Source organism: Microcaecilia unicolor, chromosome 11 (assembly GCF_901765095.1).
Source record: "Microcaecilia unicolor chromosome 11, aMicUni1.1, whole genome shotgun sequence".
Lineage (NCBI taxonomy): Eukaryota > Metazoa > Chordata > Amphibia > Gymnophiona > Siphonopidae > Microcaecilia > Microcaecilia unicolor.
In genome coordinates, this window is record NC_044041.1 from 165,098,426 (window position 1) to 165,114,509 (window position 16,084).

Below are 16,084 nucleotides of genomic sequence, written 5' to 3' on the forward strand. Positions count from 1 at the left end.
AAAGCAAACTAAAGGCTGAACAGAGACGGTTTTACTTTCTACCTAATAAGCTCCAACTACACTGAAGTGAATCCTAACAGAGTTGGTCTTGAGAACTGCTTCAGAGATATAGGAAGTATTCAAGCAGTTTTTGTATGGCAAGTAAAAAAAGATCTAGGACTCTGCCATCACACCATATGGCAAACCTCCTCCATTTGAAACCATATGCTCTTCTAGTAGAATCCTTACTTGCAACTAAAAATACATGCGAGGCTCTGTCAGGCAAGCTCAGAGAAGCTAACAACACCCTTTCAACATCCAAGCTATAAGGGCTAGGAACTATGTTGGAATGCAACTGTATCCCTTGTTCTTGCATGATCAGTGCTGGAAAAGACTCCAGTCTCACCGGATTTCTGAGAGATCCAACAGAAGTGGAAACCAGACTTATCTAGGCCAACAGGGGGCTACAAGAATCATGGCTCCCTGATCTTGTCTGAGCTTCAGAACAGTTTTCACTATGAGAGGACTTGGGAGGGTACACCTACAGAAGCCCCTCTCCCCAATGAAGAAAGAAGGCATCCGAGGCTAGTCTACCATGCTTCCCCATCGTCTCTGACATCTGTAAACAGAGAATACAGTGAGGATCACAGTTGGGTCCTGGGCATTGAAGGCACCAATTATGGTTATCTATAATGGATACACTCCTGTTACACCGGGAACACCTTTTGAAACTTAAGGGGGGAAGGGGAATGTCGATGTCTTCTGGGACATATCATTTAGAAAAACAGCCACAGCAAAATCAAAATGTCTTTGGGGATCATTTTCAAAGCACTTAGACTAACAAAGTTACATGGTAGCCTATGTAACTTTCTAATTCTAAGTGCTTTGAAAATGCATTGCTCAATATGACAAAAATTCCCCAAAGAGAGCTAACACTGAAAAGTAATAAAACTATAAAATGGCTGAAAAACCTAACTAGAGACACTATAAAGGAACAAATGAAAGCTAATCCGCATGACAGCAACAGGACTTCCATGTAAAAAAAAACTTCAAACAGAACTGAGCACGGAGGTGATCACGATCGTAAAACAGGTCTGATCATAGAAAAAAAGACTGACGAGGTCCTGTGTGATAACAGAAGGCAGAATAGGTGCATCTGCACTGTGAATGTGCTCAAAGCTTCTAGAAAAAGTAGATGGCCCATGCTAGGCTCCATCGTTGAAGTCACCCCCATATATGAGATTTCACTGTCCTGCTTGTCTTCAGAGGAAAATAAACTACTGTAAAAACAGAAAAAGCAGGAGCTAAATCCAACTAAAATTAAGGTCCCTAACCATAGGACATGGTACCTTTGACAGCAACAAAGAAACTAATTCCTGCCCTCCCTATAACAGCGAGATCATATGACTTCCACTGCCAATATCCCAGAAGCAGCTGTGGCTCCCCACATGCCATGCTTACCTCCACAAAGTTATGAATAGCTTCCAGATAGGCCAAATTGTTGTCGTTCACATCCACACAGATGCAAAAATACAGCCCTGCATAGCGCCGGTAGATGATTTTAAAGTTTCGGAACTGAAAGAGAAGAACAGACAGAGATTTGCACATTGCAAACAGGCTCTGATGAGATGGCTTGGGCAAACGGTGCTGCAGCTTTCTGATTACAAATGTTGGGGCCAAGGCTAACTGGCCAATGCACTTACCTCAACAAAGTTAGTGTGTTTAGCATCCCGGACAGTGACCACAGCGTGGACTTCCTCAATTAGTTTCTGCTTTTCATCATCATCAAACTGCATATACCACTTAGCCAAGCGAGTTTTCCCTGCACGATTCTGGATAAGGATAAAGCGAATCTGAAAGAAGGTAACAAAGAGACCATCAGAAACAGTACAAGCATACAGAAAGCCAGTTCCTCTTATAACTTAAAAATATATAACTATTCTACTTTGTTCTGCAAAGTCATCCTATCCTATGTAGTACATTTATTTATTTATTTATTTTATTTCTTTATTTATTGCATTTGTATCCCACATTTTCCCACCTCTTTGCAGGCTCAATGTGGCTTACAATACATCATGAATGATGGAAATATGTTAGAAAATAGACATTTAGTGTTATAGAAGGATTTTGGACTACGTGATAATGAAAAAACATAATAGTAGTATAACAAGAAGGATTTTGGGTAACATGATAATGATATAACGTGATAGTAGTATAGCAAGCAGATATTGTAAGACAGTTCTGGATGTAGGTAGAGGGGCTGTGTATATTCACATTGGTTGATCTTTTTGGTATGCCTTGTTAGATAGGTCTTCAGTAGTTTGCGGAAGTTCGTTAGTTCGTAGATCGTTTTTAGATTGCGCGGCAGTGCGTTCCAAAATTGTGTGCTCACGTAGGTAAAGTTTGACACGTGCATTAATTTGTATTTTAGACCTTTACAGTTAGGGAAGTGCAGATCACGGAATGTGCGGGATGATCTTTTGGCATTCCTGGGTGGTAGGTCTATCAGGTCTGAAATGTAGGCTGGTGCATCTCCATTAATGATTTTATTTATTTATTGCATTTGTATCCCACATTTTCCCACCTATTTGCAGGCTCAATGTGGCTTACAGAGTTTTGTTATGACATAGTCATTACAGGATGTCCGATACAATTCGTAATGTACAAAGATTAAGAAAGGGTAGTGAGAAGGAGGGTGTTAGGCAGGATAGTATAGAGGTGAACTTTAATAGCTGGGTGCGCTGGTAGGTAGTTTTGTAAGGTTATGGGTTCTCTTTGTAGGCCTTGCTGAAGAGATGTGTCTTCAAAGATTTCCAAAAGTTAGTTATTGTGAACTAGGGAGCAGATTTGGAACGTGATGTGTTCTTTAAGTGGGAGCCAGTGTAGTTTTTCTCGTAGGGGCTTTGCACTTTCATATTTTCTTTTGCTGAATATGAGTCTAGCTGCTGTGTTCTGGGCTGTCTGAAGTTTTTTGATTATCTGCTCTTTGCAGCCGGCTTAGAGTGCATAGATGAACAGCCTCTCCAGGAAAAGAGTGGAAAAGTGGCACTGCCTCTCCCCCCCCTTCCCCCCCCCCCCCCCCCCCCCCCCCCCCACCTTACCCTCAAAAATGAGGATCTGGAGGAAGTATTATGGCTTACTTGGTAATTTTCTTCCTTTTACCCCCTCCAGACTAGTCAAGAACTTGTGGGTATTAAATCCATCTACCGGCAATTAAAGATAGAGAATACAGAAGTCTACTGTTCACTATTAGATGTGTGCAGCTCCAACAATTCAATATTTTCATAACAAAGCAGTGTAAAGGCATTAACAGACCAGTAATGAATGATTATCCTTCTTTATACTGTCCATGAAGAATTAACTATAGAAAGATTCAGCAACATTCATAACCTAGAAAAGCTTGAGCCTTGAACAAGATAACAGAAGAATAACACTCATCAGAGCAGCAAAACATATACCACAGAACAGTTTCCTGACTAGTCTGGAGGATCTAAAGGAAAGAAAATAACCAGGTAAGCTATAATTTCTCTTTCCTTAGAATCCTCTAGACTAGGCTAGAACTTTCAGGATGTAAAAAGGCAGTTCAAGAAGGGTGGGAATTCGGCTGCAGCTGCTCAGAAAACGGAAGCACCAAAGGTGGCATCTTGCCTAGCTGCTAGGACCTAGGTCTACCCTGTAATGCTTAGAAAAGGTATTAAGAAGATCAAGTCACTACTGGTTTGCAAATATTGCTTGTCGACACTAAAATGCAATTCAGTCCAAGAAGTCATCATTCATCTAGTGGAGTGAGCCATTAAAACAGAGGGCAGCTGATATTCTGAAAGAAGATAATGCAAGCTATATTTTCTTTTAACCAGCAGGCAATCAAATCCATATAGGCTGCTTCCACTTTCTTTGACCAACCAAAGGGAATGAAAAGTAGAAAAGAGAAGGCACAGTCCGAAGAGAGACTCTGGCCTCACTAAAGTGAAGAAAGTGATCCCTAAGGGAGATGGTCTGAAGTTCAGAGACCCTTCTAGCAGATGCAATAGTTACCAAAAAAAAACATCTTTAAAAAAGATCAGATCTTTAAGAGCTGATTTCTTCAAAGGTTCAAATGGAGACTGCTGAAGAGCCTTAAGGACCAAATTACAATTCCAACTGGGACAAACAGAGAAAGTGAAGGCTGAAGACTGATGCCCTCTAGAAATGAACTACATCTAGATAAGCCGCTAAGGAAGAATTATTTTTTAAAGCAACTCCCTAAAGCATACTAAGACTGCCACCTGAACTTTCAGCTTAGGGCCAAACCTTTTAAGCCAGGCTTGTCCAAATTCAGTCCTCAAGTGCCGCAAACAGGCCAGGTTTTCAGGATATCCCTCATGAATAAGCTTGAGAACAATTTGCATGCCCATTACATCCACTGTTTTATTAAGCAGTTTATACTGGTCTCTGGAAGCCCACCCAAAGTAGCACACTGACTACCCTCAAAGCGGGATGCATGTGCTGGCAGAAATTGATTATGCCCCTGACAGAATCAGTTCACTGCCAAAACATGTCAGGCAGATATTAAAACAACTGAATGATAGGACAATATAGCTACACATCAAAGACAGCTTTTCTAGTAACTTATTTTATGGCTGATGGTTGGTTCATTTGGCTGCTTCCTTTCTGGAACTGTACTTTGTTTCAGCTTTTTCTGTGCCTCTTTTCTTTGACATTGGGGGAAATGGAGGGTGATGGATGAGCATGTATGTACCTTGCCCTGTATTTCTGGAATCAAGATTGCTTAATGTGTTTGCTGCAAAATTGTATTTAATATTTATCATTTAACAGGGAGAAAGATAAAAAAAAGCTTCTCAGGATTAACGTGACTATATTGGAGACCACTACCTGACTCCCTTTATGGCTGCCACCTAACTAACCCAAGTCAACACAAGTGGAGAAAGTAAGCAGATCGTGCCTAATGGAATTCTTTCCAACCCCTCTGCATGTGTATTTTTTTTTACATATATCTATGTGGGCTAGTATGTATGTGTATGTTAAATGTATCAGTATATGTTTGCATGTGTGTGTGTTAGCATATTATTCCTAGGGAATTCTGTGCAAAAAACCTGGGGTATAAATGTACAATAAATAAATAATCTTTTTGATTTCTATTTGTAGCATTTTGCACAGAATTTCTCTATCCTAAGGCCCAAAATTTCCTATTTCCCTCCTCAAGCTCCAGTTCCCCCACCCTTACCAATGACACACTCACCTTTGCCTGCCCTCCCCCCTCCCTAATGGCACATTCACATTTCTCTGGCCCCCCTCTTTCATTTTACTCCTGGAGATGGCTCATGGAGGAGGAGGAGGAAGTGAACTGCTGCACATTGGGTCACTTCCTCCTTTGTCGACTTAGACTCGACTGCTTATGTGAACTCTGGGACCCCTGCAGTTCACATAAACAATCTAGTCAAAGCCAGCAGAGTAAGAGAAGTGTCCCAAAGTGCGCCAATTCACTTCTCCTGGCATGCGATCTCTGTGGGGGAAGGGGGATAGACACCGGATGCCAGCACAAAGCAGAATTCTGCTCATTCTGTGGGGCAGAGGCATTTTGTGCACATTCTGCACTGCACAGTTGTGCAGAATTGGCCCAAGAACAGTATATACACATGTATTTATACCTTTGTTGGCTCTCTGCATCTCTGATCAGGACAGAAGATGAGAGGGGAATGTTATGATAAAATTTATTTACCACCTTTTTGAAGGAATTCATTCAAGGTCATTCAAGGTGGTGTACAGCAAGAAAACAAAAAACATAAGCAACAGAATTACAGCAGTAAAAATATTCAAACAATAAGTATGGCATAGCATGCTACTTTTCAACGTCAACACAATAAAACATTTCAATAGACAGCATAGAGTGTAAGCAAAGATGGAACATATAGATAGAGCAACAGGATTAAGAAAATAAGGTACTAATTTAAAGAAAGCAGCAAATGAAGTCAGAAAGTTAGTTGAATATCATCTTAGCTAGGAGTGGACAAACATGTCCTTCTATAATAAGTGCAGCTGGTGTCATTCTGTGTTGTGTTTGTGAATATCTATATCTATACATTTACTTCTTTCATTAAAGGCCTGATTGAAGAGCCAAGCTTTCACCTGAAGTAGAGATGGTCTTGTGTTAAGTGAAGCCTTTCAGGGAGTGCATTCCACAGTGTGGGGGCTACTCCAGAGAAGTACATAAGAAATGCCACACTGGGAAAAGACCAAGGGTCCATCGAGCCCAGCATCCTGTCCATGACAGTGGCCAATCCAGGCCAAGGGCACCTGGCGAGCCTCCCAAACGTACAAACATTCTATACATGTTATTCCTGGAATTGTGGATTTTTCCCAAGTCCATTTACTAGTGGTTTATGGACTTGTTCTTTAGGAAACCGTCTAACCCCTTTTTAAACTCTACTAAGCTAACCGCCTTCACCACGTTCTCCGGCAACGAATTCCAGAGTTTAATTATGCGTTCACTTTACGGGTATCTTAATGTGTGACGTCCTTTGGAGAGGGCGTGGTTAGGGATAAACCTTGGGTGGACCTTAGAGAGGTGTAGAGGGAGATCCTGTTCAAGTACTCTGGGCAATTTCCTTTAAGGGACTTGAAAATCAAGGTATGCAACAGGGTTTCTATTCATTCATGGAGACATAATTACTTGTATTGACTTCTGAAAGTATGAAAAACATTTATGCCACAGTCAGACCATATTGCTTTAGTTTGATCTATTGCATCAAATGCTAAGTATGTTAAGCAAACTTAGCGCTTTGGGGGCCTATTTTACAAAGCCACGCTACCGATTCCCAGTGCGTCAAATGAGAGGAAGCCCATTCAATTCCTATGGGCTTCCTCTTATGCTATGTCAATAGCAAGCATAAGCTGGGTTGCTTAAGTGTGCCAAGTCATATACATAGAAAACTATAAACTATATACTATGCACCTAACTGGGAAATTCACTCATGGCCACCCATATAAGCCCCCCCCCCCCCCTGCAGTTAGGCACTACCTTATAGAATAGCACCTAGTGCTCACTGATGTTTGCCAATTAATGGTACTTTTGAGACACATAATTGGTGTGTACCTCTAAGTGCCAATTTACAGAATTCCCTTCTTATTTAGTACAACTGAAAAGTATTACTTCTATACTTTCACAACAAACACAGTAATCACACTACTTCATCCAACCTTGCTTTTCTGAAGTAGGCTGTGAGAGCTGAAAGGCTGTTTATTATTATTCTGCATGCCGTTTTACAGTTTGTATCTCTGATCTTTTCATTACTTTTTATTCTTTAATTTTTTTTTTTTTTTTTTTTTAGAGCTGCAGTTTGATTAAAATTTGTAATCGCACTTAAATGTACTTTTTTTTTTTGTTCCCACTGCAGCTCCTTGTGACTTTGGACATTGGAGGGTTAAGTGACCTGCAGTGGAAATAATAAATAAATAACATGTGATTAAAGTTTTAATCCAAATGCAGCCATAGAATTGACATGTACATATGTAGCTGCCTCGTGGATTCTATTGGAAGCAGCAGCGGTCTGTAGAGGTCTCTCATGTATGCAATTTTGGAGACTACCTTCAAAAGGATCAACACAGATAGAATCTATTCCCAGGGCAGCTACTAAAACTGTTTCCAGTCTTCCACATAAAGCATATGGAGACCAACTTTAGATCTAAACATTCATACCCCGGAGGAGAGGTGGAAAAGAGAAGATATGAAAGACATTTAAATACCTCAAAAAGGTATATAAATGAATGATTCAGACCTTTTTCAATAGAAAGAAGGCTCTGCCCCTCCGAAGGGGCACCACCTTGTAGTGGTGGAGAGGCTTCTGTGTTTCAATGACTCAGAGGGCTATGCTGAAGGGTTACCCATATCAGACAGGCCTCTGAGGAGAAACCAGACAAAGAGTGTCCCAAACTGGGAGAGTGGTAAGATGGTGACCTGAAGTTTGTATGCCCAACGGCCCAGCTGCCCTCTGAAGTTTCGTATTCTTTACGTAATTTTCCTCTCTGCAATTGCAGTTACCTTAACTGAGAGGAAGGGGACAACCGGCGGTCAGCCGCCGACGGCCAGCGTTTTGTCCCCTGAGCAGCATGTGAAGGACCGCTGAGCGACGAACTGCCCACAGATGAAAGGGTTGGCGAGTCCTTTGATTAGCGCCGGCGAAGGAGCGTTGACGCTCTTGGACCTGGAAAAAACAACTACATCGCTCCTGAATTATTCAGCCACCATGTCCAAAGGAGTGGAGGAGTGAGTTAGAGGCATATGCTGAAACGTAGGACGTTTACAGCAGAACCTGAATCGGTGGAACCACTCCTAAACGCCTAAGAGAAATCAACTTGCAGTTTTTGGCTCCCATGGAGGTTACAATGAATACCATCTGGAAGGCGCTTCGGGACCTAACGATGGCAGTAAATAATTTTGTTTCAGATATAATTTTATTAGAGTTACATGGACAATTTAACTGAAACTTTTGAGAGTGAAAAATTGATATAACAAATGATTCTACACGAGCAAAAAGTGGTTATGATTTTGAAAATAATAGACCAGAAACTTTGAATAATAAAATGAGTATTATTATAGATGATTAATATCGAGATTATTGTTTTTCCCAGAGTTCTGGGTATGACTCCTAAAGTTTTCCTCAGAAATATTTCCTCAATTATTACTTTAAAAGGAGTGAAGCCTGTGAAAACTGGGATTACTTTAATCAGTGGGATTTGAATTAGAGACTTAAGTATATGTATTGTTAAATACCTTCTGGTTTTTAAAAGAGAAAGAATGTCATCAAATGTATTATTTCTAACTAATATTGGACAATAAGTATGTTTTCAATGAAATGACTTGACTGTACACCATATTGGCCTTGAAGAAGCCAACCAGATGATCAATGTGAAATAATGAATTAGACGAGTAATATCTGGGGATAATCAGGTTAATACCACTTTTTTTTCTGTTTACTGTTTAATTGATCTCCTTGTCTTGTTTCACTCTCCCTATTTAGTGGTCTAAGGAAGAGAACAGAATTACCTAACTAAAATAATTCCTATATATTACTTTCTCTGTATTTCCGGCAAGTTGTTTTATCGCTTTTAAAAATTTAAATGGTTATAAATAAAAAATTAAAAACAAAAAAAAGAAGGATCTGGAATGCAAGTTCACCAGGGGCCAGTGGAGTAGCCACAGGTGGGCCTGGGTGGGCTGGGGCACATCCACTTAGGGCTCAGGCCCACCCAACAGCAGCACATATTTAGTGCTAGCTAGTGGGGATCCCAAGCTCCGCCAGCTGAAGACCTCTCCCCCTGATGGTGCTGAAAACACTGCTCTCCACTTCAGTAGTGTAAGCTTCCTAAGCTGCTGATATTGGCCTCATCAAATTGGGGGGTGGGGAGGAGAACACTTGGTGCCCACCCATTTCTTGACTAGGCCTCCCAAAATCTGCTGTCTGGCTACGCCCCTGCCAGGGACAACCTTAGCAGGAGATATTTCCTTATGGAAACGGTAATTGACACATGGCACAGCCTCCAGTGGAGACCAGGAGTGTATCAAAATTCAAGAAAGCATGGGACAAGCACTAAGGATTTCTGAGGGAGAAGGGGTTGTAGAGACAGGACTGTTTTGGATGGGCTGACTGGATCGGCCATATGGCCTTTTTCTGCCATCATTTTGTATGTTTCAATACTGAAGTCCAGGGAAGCAACACAAAAGTCTATTTTTTGTTATGTACAAATTATGCTGTTTTCACATTTAGTACAGACTTTTAGTGATAAACAAGACACCAGGAAACAGCAGCTCCGGAAACAAAAGGATTCCTGACCTTTGCACATATAAGTAAAAGCAGCAGCAGCAGCCCAAGATTCCTGCATACATCCCGTACAATAAGGGAAACAAAATCTAATTGCCGTTTTGCTTTGAAACGTTAGTGTCCCGGCTCCCATCACAAAATTTGCCCCTTCAGACTCACCACCACTAAAGCCAGTTTTTGCTTCCCTTCTACAGCAGCTAAATAAATCAAGTTTAAAAATCTATGTGCTTGGTTTATTATGTAAACCACCAAGTGAAACATGGAGGACTATATATCAAGACCCCTAAGTTGTTTACAATATCATTTACTGGAACACAATCATCACACACTCAATACACCCAAAAGTGACATTTTTATGGGCTTTTGAGAAGCATCAAATTCCTGGTGATGAAGTAAAATTCAGCAGTGCCAAAGTTCTCTCTAAAACTGAGAATGCAGAATTAGAACCTAAAGTGACATTTTGAGAAATGATGTCATGAGTTGGGATAGATGCTAAAAGATGAAGCTCTGTGCAATCAGGCTCTTATAACATCTAATTTGGAAAATCCTTGGCATTTAGAAACATTTCTGCAGTCAGAGTTGTTGCATAAGGAGGTTGGGAATAAGTGTCAAGTCGCCACTATTTATAAAGCAGTTCATTTGAGAGTTTTTCTTCTCTAGAGAAAAGCAGATGCTAACATACGAGACAAGGTGGCAATGGGAGGCCTAGTGAAGGAGGAAGAGAGTGACAGTGTGCTGAAGGGGAAAAAATATGGTCACCACCCTCCTAATAACAGAAAACCTTACAAACTGGTTCCTGGAGATGAAAGAGGAGTTAGGGTCCAACAGGAGATCCTAGACCTCTTGAACTGGTGAACTCCAAGGTAACTGACAGTAAACATCAGGCCGCCATGTGACTCCCAAGAAATGGAAACGGGTGACCAAAGAGTTAAAGGCTGCACTGACTGGCTGAGAAGAACCCCCCCATCCACACCATGCAGCCAAGAGGGAGAATTAGTAGCGATAGCTCCCTGAACTGAGTTATGCTAGACTGCTTTTTCCTCAGCCATTTAAAAGTTAAAATGTTTGCCTGGTTCAGAAATGCATTAGGCAAGTGAGTGTTGTTGATATGATATGGGGTATGAGAGAGAACATCGGAATGTTTATATGCTAGAATGAATTGAGGGGCTGGAGAAATTATATGGTTGAGCTACATTTGGCTTGGAGCAGGGTTGAAGATTGGGGGGGGGGGGGAGGAAACAAGAGATATAGATAGTGAGTGAAAGGGTCTCAATATGCAGTTTGAGGCACTGAAGTTAGACATATTATTTATCCAGGAAACTCATATTAAGAATATTGAGGAAATATTTATGATAACAAAAAAGTATTCATCAACATCCACTGGGCTGCAAATAGTTTGGAACAAAAAAAAAAAAAGATGGTATGGGAATTTTAACGGCCGAGTACTGACAGGTGGATATTGCGAGACACATTGAAGGTATATTTATTGTTTTGAAACAAATTAGATGGAGACTTACAAACATGCTAGTGCTAGTTTTACCCTGACTCTATGCATGAATTTGAGGGTACTTAACAATAGGATTTTGAATTTGAAGTTCGTTCATATTGGGGGGGGGGGGGGAGCATATTTTTAGTTAACAACAGACCCGGGGGTATACAACTCAGGAGACGTGGGGGAGAGGGCATGGAGGCACAGATGAGTCAGCACTTAGGAGACTGCAATTAGTACAAAACACTGCTATTCACCTTCTCCACTGTGCAAGATTCAATCATGTTACAACTTTGAATATCATTGGCTTCCAGTTAGTTACAGAGACAAATTGAAAATACTTATCACATTTGAAGCCAGTAGGCTTATTTGCATCCTTCTTTGATGCCATTGATCCCCCTTCCTTCCTCGTAACTGCTATGGTCCTGTAAGGATAAATTACTAACAATCTCCCCTCCCCCCATCTCAAGCTTGACTAGCTGTTAGTTGGAAGACAGCTTTTTATACGCTTATTTCTCTCTCTAAACACCTCAATCTTGAGACATCATTGCCAAAGTTTAAAGCTTTTCCTAAGAGGACTAGAAACTGTCTTGGAGTAGATTCAGTGGCAAAAAACAGCAAAGCAATCTATCTGCAAAATCCAAGGCAGAAAAGACAGCAGACAGGTGAAGTCCAAGAGTTTATTGCACCTACAACAGTTGATTGGATTAAAAAAACAAAAGTCTGATATGGCCACGTTTTGCCTAGGAATGGGGCTGCTTCAGGGGAAAAGACTATACAAATGTTAACATAAAAATCTATAAATGACAATCATAAAATGCATAAAAATTCAAATATATACAACCTTTTGATCTGCTTTGAATACTCTATTGAAAGGCGGTATATCAAATTTTTAATAAACATAACCTTTTGACAAAGTATATCTATAAAAGTGTTTTCAACTACCTAAAAAAAATTAAAACCAATGTGACATTCAAATGCGAAGATCATAAAAAAAATATACTTTAAAAATGTTACAGAACCATTAAGTTGTTACACAGGATGATGTGTAAATGGCATGTTTATATACCCCCAGTGGTGTATCTGAATAATTTCACTAAGGCAAACTGAAAAATACAATTTTGTAAAAAACATTTTATTTTATTTTTATTTTTTAATAGGGCTATTCAACAACAATGTAACCAAAATTAATCATTCACTCACCAGCAGGAGCTTCTCTAACATCTTGTATAGTAGACAGAACAACCTAAACATATGACTTCCACATAAACATAACTTCTTAATATTAAGCAAGTTAAAACTAATCAAATCATAAAATTAGGGAAAATAAGACCACAGAACTAAGTCGTGGAGCAGGAACATTGTTGGATAGCCAAACTGAATGAAAATAATTTAAAATTGTTAGCAACGACTAGGATCTCACAAACAGTCCAAAATTGGTGAAAATGAAAGTGATGCCAATCTAAAATGCATAGAAAAAAATCTAATATAATAAAACGCACCCTCAACGTTCTGAAGACAACGTTCTGAAGCCATCTGACGTCACTCCCAGGCTGAAGGGTTCGTGGATTCATGGTGGTGAAGCCATCCCACTCACGTCTCTCTGCCCCGCCCTCGCGTCAAACGTTATGACGTTGAGGGCGGATCTGTAACAGTGAAGGGATCGCTCGAACCACCCGACCACGCCCCCACCCACACAGATGTCACTCTCTTCCTCCAAGGCTGCCACTTCAACGCCCCTCCCGTCCCTCCCACCGACTTCAACACTCACCCCTCCCTCCAATTCCAACACCCCCCCTCCCTTCGCATTACTGCCCCCCCCCCCCCCCCCGGCACGAATCTGAGGACAACACGCTTTCCTGCGGAAAACATCACCCAAAGAACGAACACTGCCTCTCATATTGCTTCTCTTCGGGTCTTCTTCCCTCCCTGTGTCCCGCCCTTCCGGAACCTACGTCACAAGAGGGCGGGACACAAGGAGGGAAGACGACCCGAAAGGAAGCGAACTGCTGGGCTGGCGAGGCGTACTGCGTGCAGCACTAGACCGGAGCTTCTGTGGGCCAAGAAACAGGTTGGTGCGCCAGGGTTGGAAATGGTGACCGCCGATCTCAGGGGCAGGGCCATGGATGGCCTGGCCTGCTGCGTGCAGCACTTTATAACGGGGGTAAGACGCTGTGGGGGGGGGGGGGCGGCCGTGACCGGCGATCTCGGGAGCAAGGGCGACCACAGAACTCGGGGAGGGCCATGGATGGGAACAGAAAGGGAATGATGCATGGCAGGGCAATGTAGGAGAAAAGGCAGAGAAGTCAAGGAAAACTCTGGAACTGGGAGGGAGAGAGGACACTCCAACTGTGACGGAGGAAGGGATCCAGAAACAGGGAGGGAGGGAGGATCATCAAACACAGAGGGAAGGAGCTGGAACCTGGAGGGAGGGAGTGGGGGACCAGGAACTGGGAAGTAGGGAGGGACCAAACCTGGAACTGGGAGCTGGGATGACCATGGAAGAGGGGGGGGGGGAGTGACAACAACCCTGGAACTGGATGGACCACACTGGAACTGGGAGGGAGGGAGAGAGGGGAGGGGGGACCCTCCCCCCACACACTCTCATTATCACACACACACACTCTCTATCACATACACACACACCCAGTCTCACTCTCTCTCTGTCACACACACACTCGCTTATTCTCTCTCTCTCTCATACACTCACTCTCACACACACTCTTTCGGACATACACACTCTGAGGAAACACCGTCCTAGCGCCCGTTTCATTCGTTTCAGAAACGGGCCTTTTTCACTAGTAGTAATATAATTTTTAAAACTGCCTCAAAAAATTACTGAAAATGTGAAAAAACGCTACATATTCCACTGAGGTGTTCCAATGACATCACTTACCGACATATCTAAACCCAACCCTTAAAATCGGCTTGGTGGTCTCACAATTAACCTTAAATTGGTGGAATGAATGTGTGAGTGATGCCAGTCTAAACTGCTTTGGAAAAATAAATTTCCAGATTAGTCAAAATACGTCAAAAATGCTGTGCGTTCCACCATGTCTTCCAATGACATCTACAGGAAATGGCATACCTAAATCTATCCTCAGCATTAAAATGTATTTGTTACATTTGTATCCCACATTTTCCCATCTATTTGCAGGCTCAATGTGGCTTAGATAGTACCGGAGAGGCGTTTGCATACTCCGTTGTAAACAACTACAAGGTGATGTTGTGGTAAGATAAATATAAAGTTCATGTGGCACAGCCACATTAGGGAATCGTTCAACAGAAGAGTTGTGTTATGTCCATGTCGTACTCTAGGTTTGTTGTGTTGCAGCGTTCATGCGTTTATGATGGGTTGGTAGGGTATGCCTTTTTAAATAGGTTCATTTTTAGTTTTTTCTGGAAGTCTAGGTGGTTGAACGTGGTTTTCAAGGCTTTTGGTAATGCGTTGCACAGTTGTGTGCTTATATAGGAGAAATTAGATGCGTAGGTTGATTTGTATTTGAGTCCTTTGCAGCTTGGGTAGTGCAGATTTAGGTACGTTCGTGTAGATTCAGATGTGTTTCTACTTTAGTACCACTGATTGTATTGGGTTGCGAAATGTTACCCTCAGGAAGAATCGTTTCACTCGTTTTCGTTTCCACATTGAGTGGAACATTTTTTGTTGTTGTTGTGGATGTCACTTGACTCTCTAGTGTTAGGTTGTGGTCGAATGTAACGCCGAGGATTTTCAGGCTGTCTGAAATAGGGAGAGTGTAATCTGGGGTATTGTTATGTTGGGATAAGAGGATAAGACAGTGTGTTTTTTCTTTGAACCCTGGCTTCCCTAGTTCTCAGCCCACTGCTCTAGACATTAGGCTACTCCTCCACTACAGCACAGTCAGCCAAATGGGGTAGTCCACTGAGACCATGACTTAACAATGAGAACCTGGAGTGGGGGAGGTTGGTTTTCTTGCTCAACAATCCACCAACTCTCCCCCTCCTCTACAACTAAAAAGATGTTTCTGTAACCCTAAGATAAAGTGAAACTCTCCATTTAAGTATTGCTACAGCAGAGTGCAGACACCAGACTCATACGTCTCCTCCCCCCGCCCCCAAGCTAGCCAAAACGGACTTATCTCTAGAATATCCAATAGTAACTGGGGAGACATAGTACTTACCATTGCAGCAGCAAGGTCTTTTGGTCAGATCTACAGGCTAAGCCAGCACTCCTGTTGTCGCACACACTCGCGCCGTAAGCGATCTACAATAACAGCAGCGGTTCCTTCCTGCCAGACTTTTAGATTCGAGTGAGAGGGAGGCCTGCTGAAAGGGTTAACAGAGATACCAAGTCACATGCATCTGTCTGGCAGCTAGCTTCACACCGGGCACTCCTCACACAAAACTGGGAACACCTCCTCTCTCCATCCCCTCCGACATTCTACCATCTCTTCCGCTACTCCTAAGCCTACACACCTCCCTCACTCTCCTACCTTTAGACGAGTTTGAGTCGCCCGCGACCGGCCCTGCAGCTTTTCCGTCTCCGGCGCCCCGCCCTCTCTTTCCGTCAGCAGCACTCAGTGGCGTCTAGTGAATGACCTGCCGGAAACAGGAAGTTGTATCATGTGAGTGGAACCCAAGGGAGTTGGATGAAAACAAGGAGGCGGCATGACGTCAAAACGTCGAAAACAATCAGATAGTCTCTGTTTCCCATTCCCCTCGCAGCCGTCATCCCAGTACACTCACAACAAAGCAAACTCGTTGCGTTCTTTATTGCTGGTAGCATTTTTAACTTCTTCACTTATATTTTCAAATATGC

At 42.2% G+C, this 16,084-nt stretch overlaps 1 protein-coding gene across 3 annotated transcripts in view; it reads right to left on the minus strand.

Annotated features, from left to right (window-relative positions):
- The window catches only part of AP2S1 (adaptor related protein complex 2 subunit sigma 1), a 30,950-nt gene extending 15,095 nt beyond the window's left edge, over positions 1 to 15,855 (minus strand). The window contains exons 1-4 of one of the 3 annotated variants that reach the window (XM_030219172.1): positions 15,759 to 15,855; positions 15,447 to 15,591; positions 1,683 to 1,832; positions 1,441 to 1,554 (exon numbers count right to left, since the gene is read on the minus strand). In XM_030219172.1, the coding sequence (XP_030075032.1) occupies positions 1,441 to 1,554; positions 1,683 to 1,832; positions 15,447 to 15,449 (267 nt within the window). In that variant the 5' untranslated portion in view covers positions 15,450 to 15,591; positions 15,759 to 15,855. The other 2 variants (XM_030219174.1, XM_030219173.1) reach the window with 2 other exon arrangements.
- Between the last annotated feature and the right edge of the window lie 229 nt (positions 15,856 to 16,084).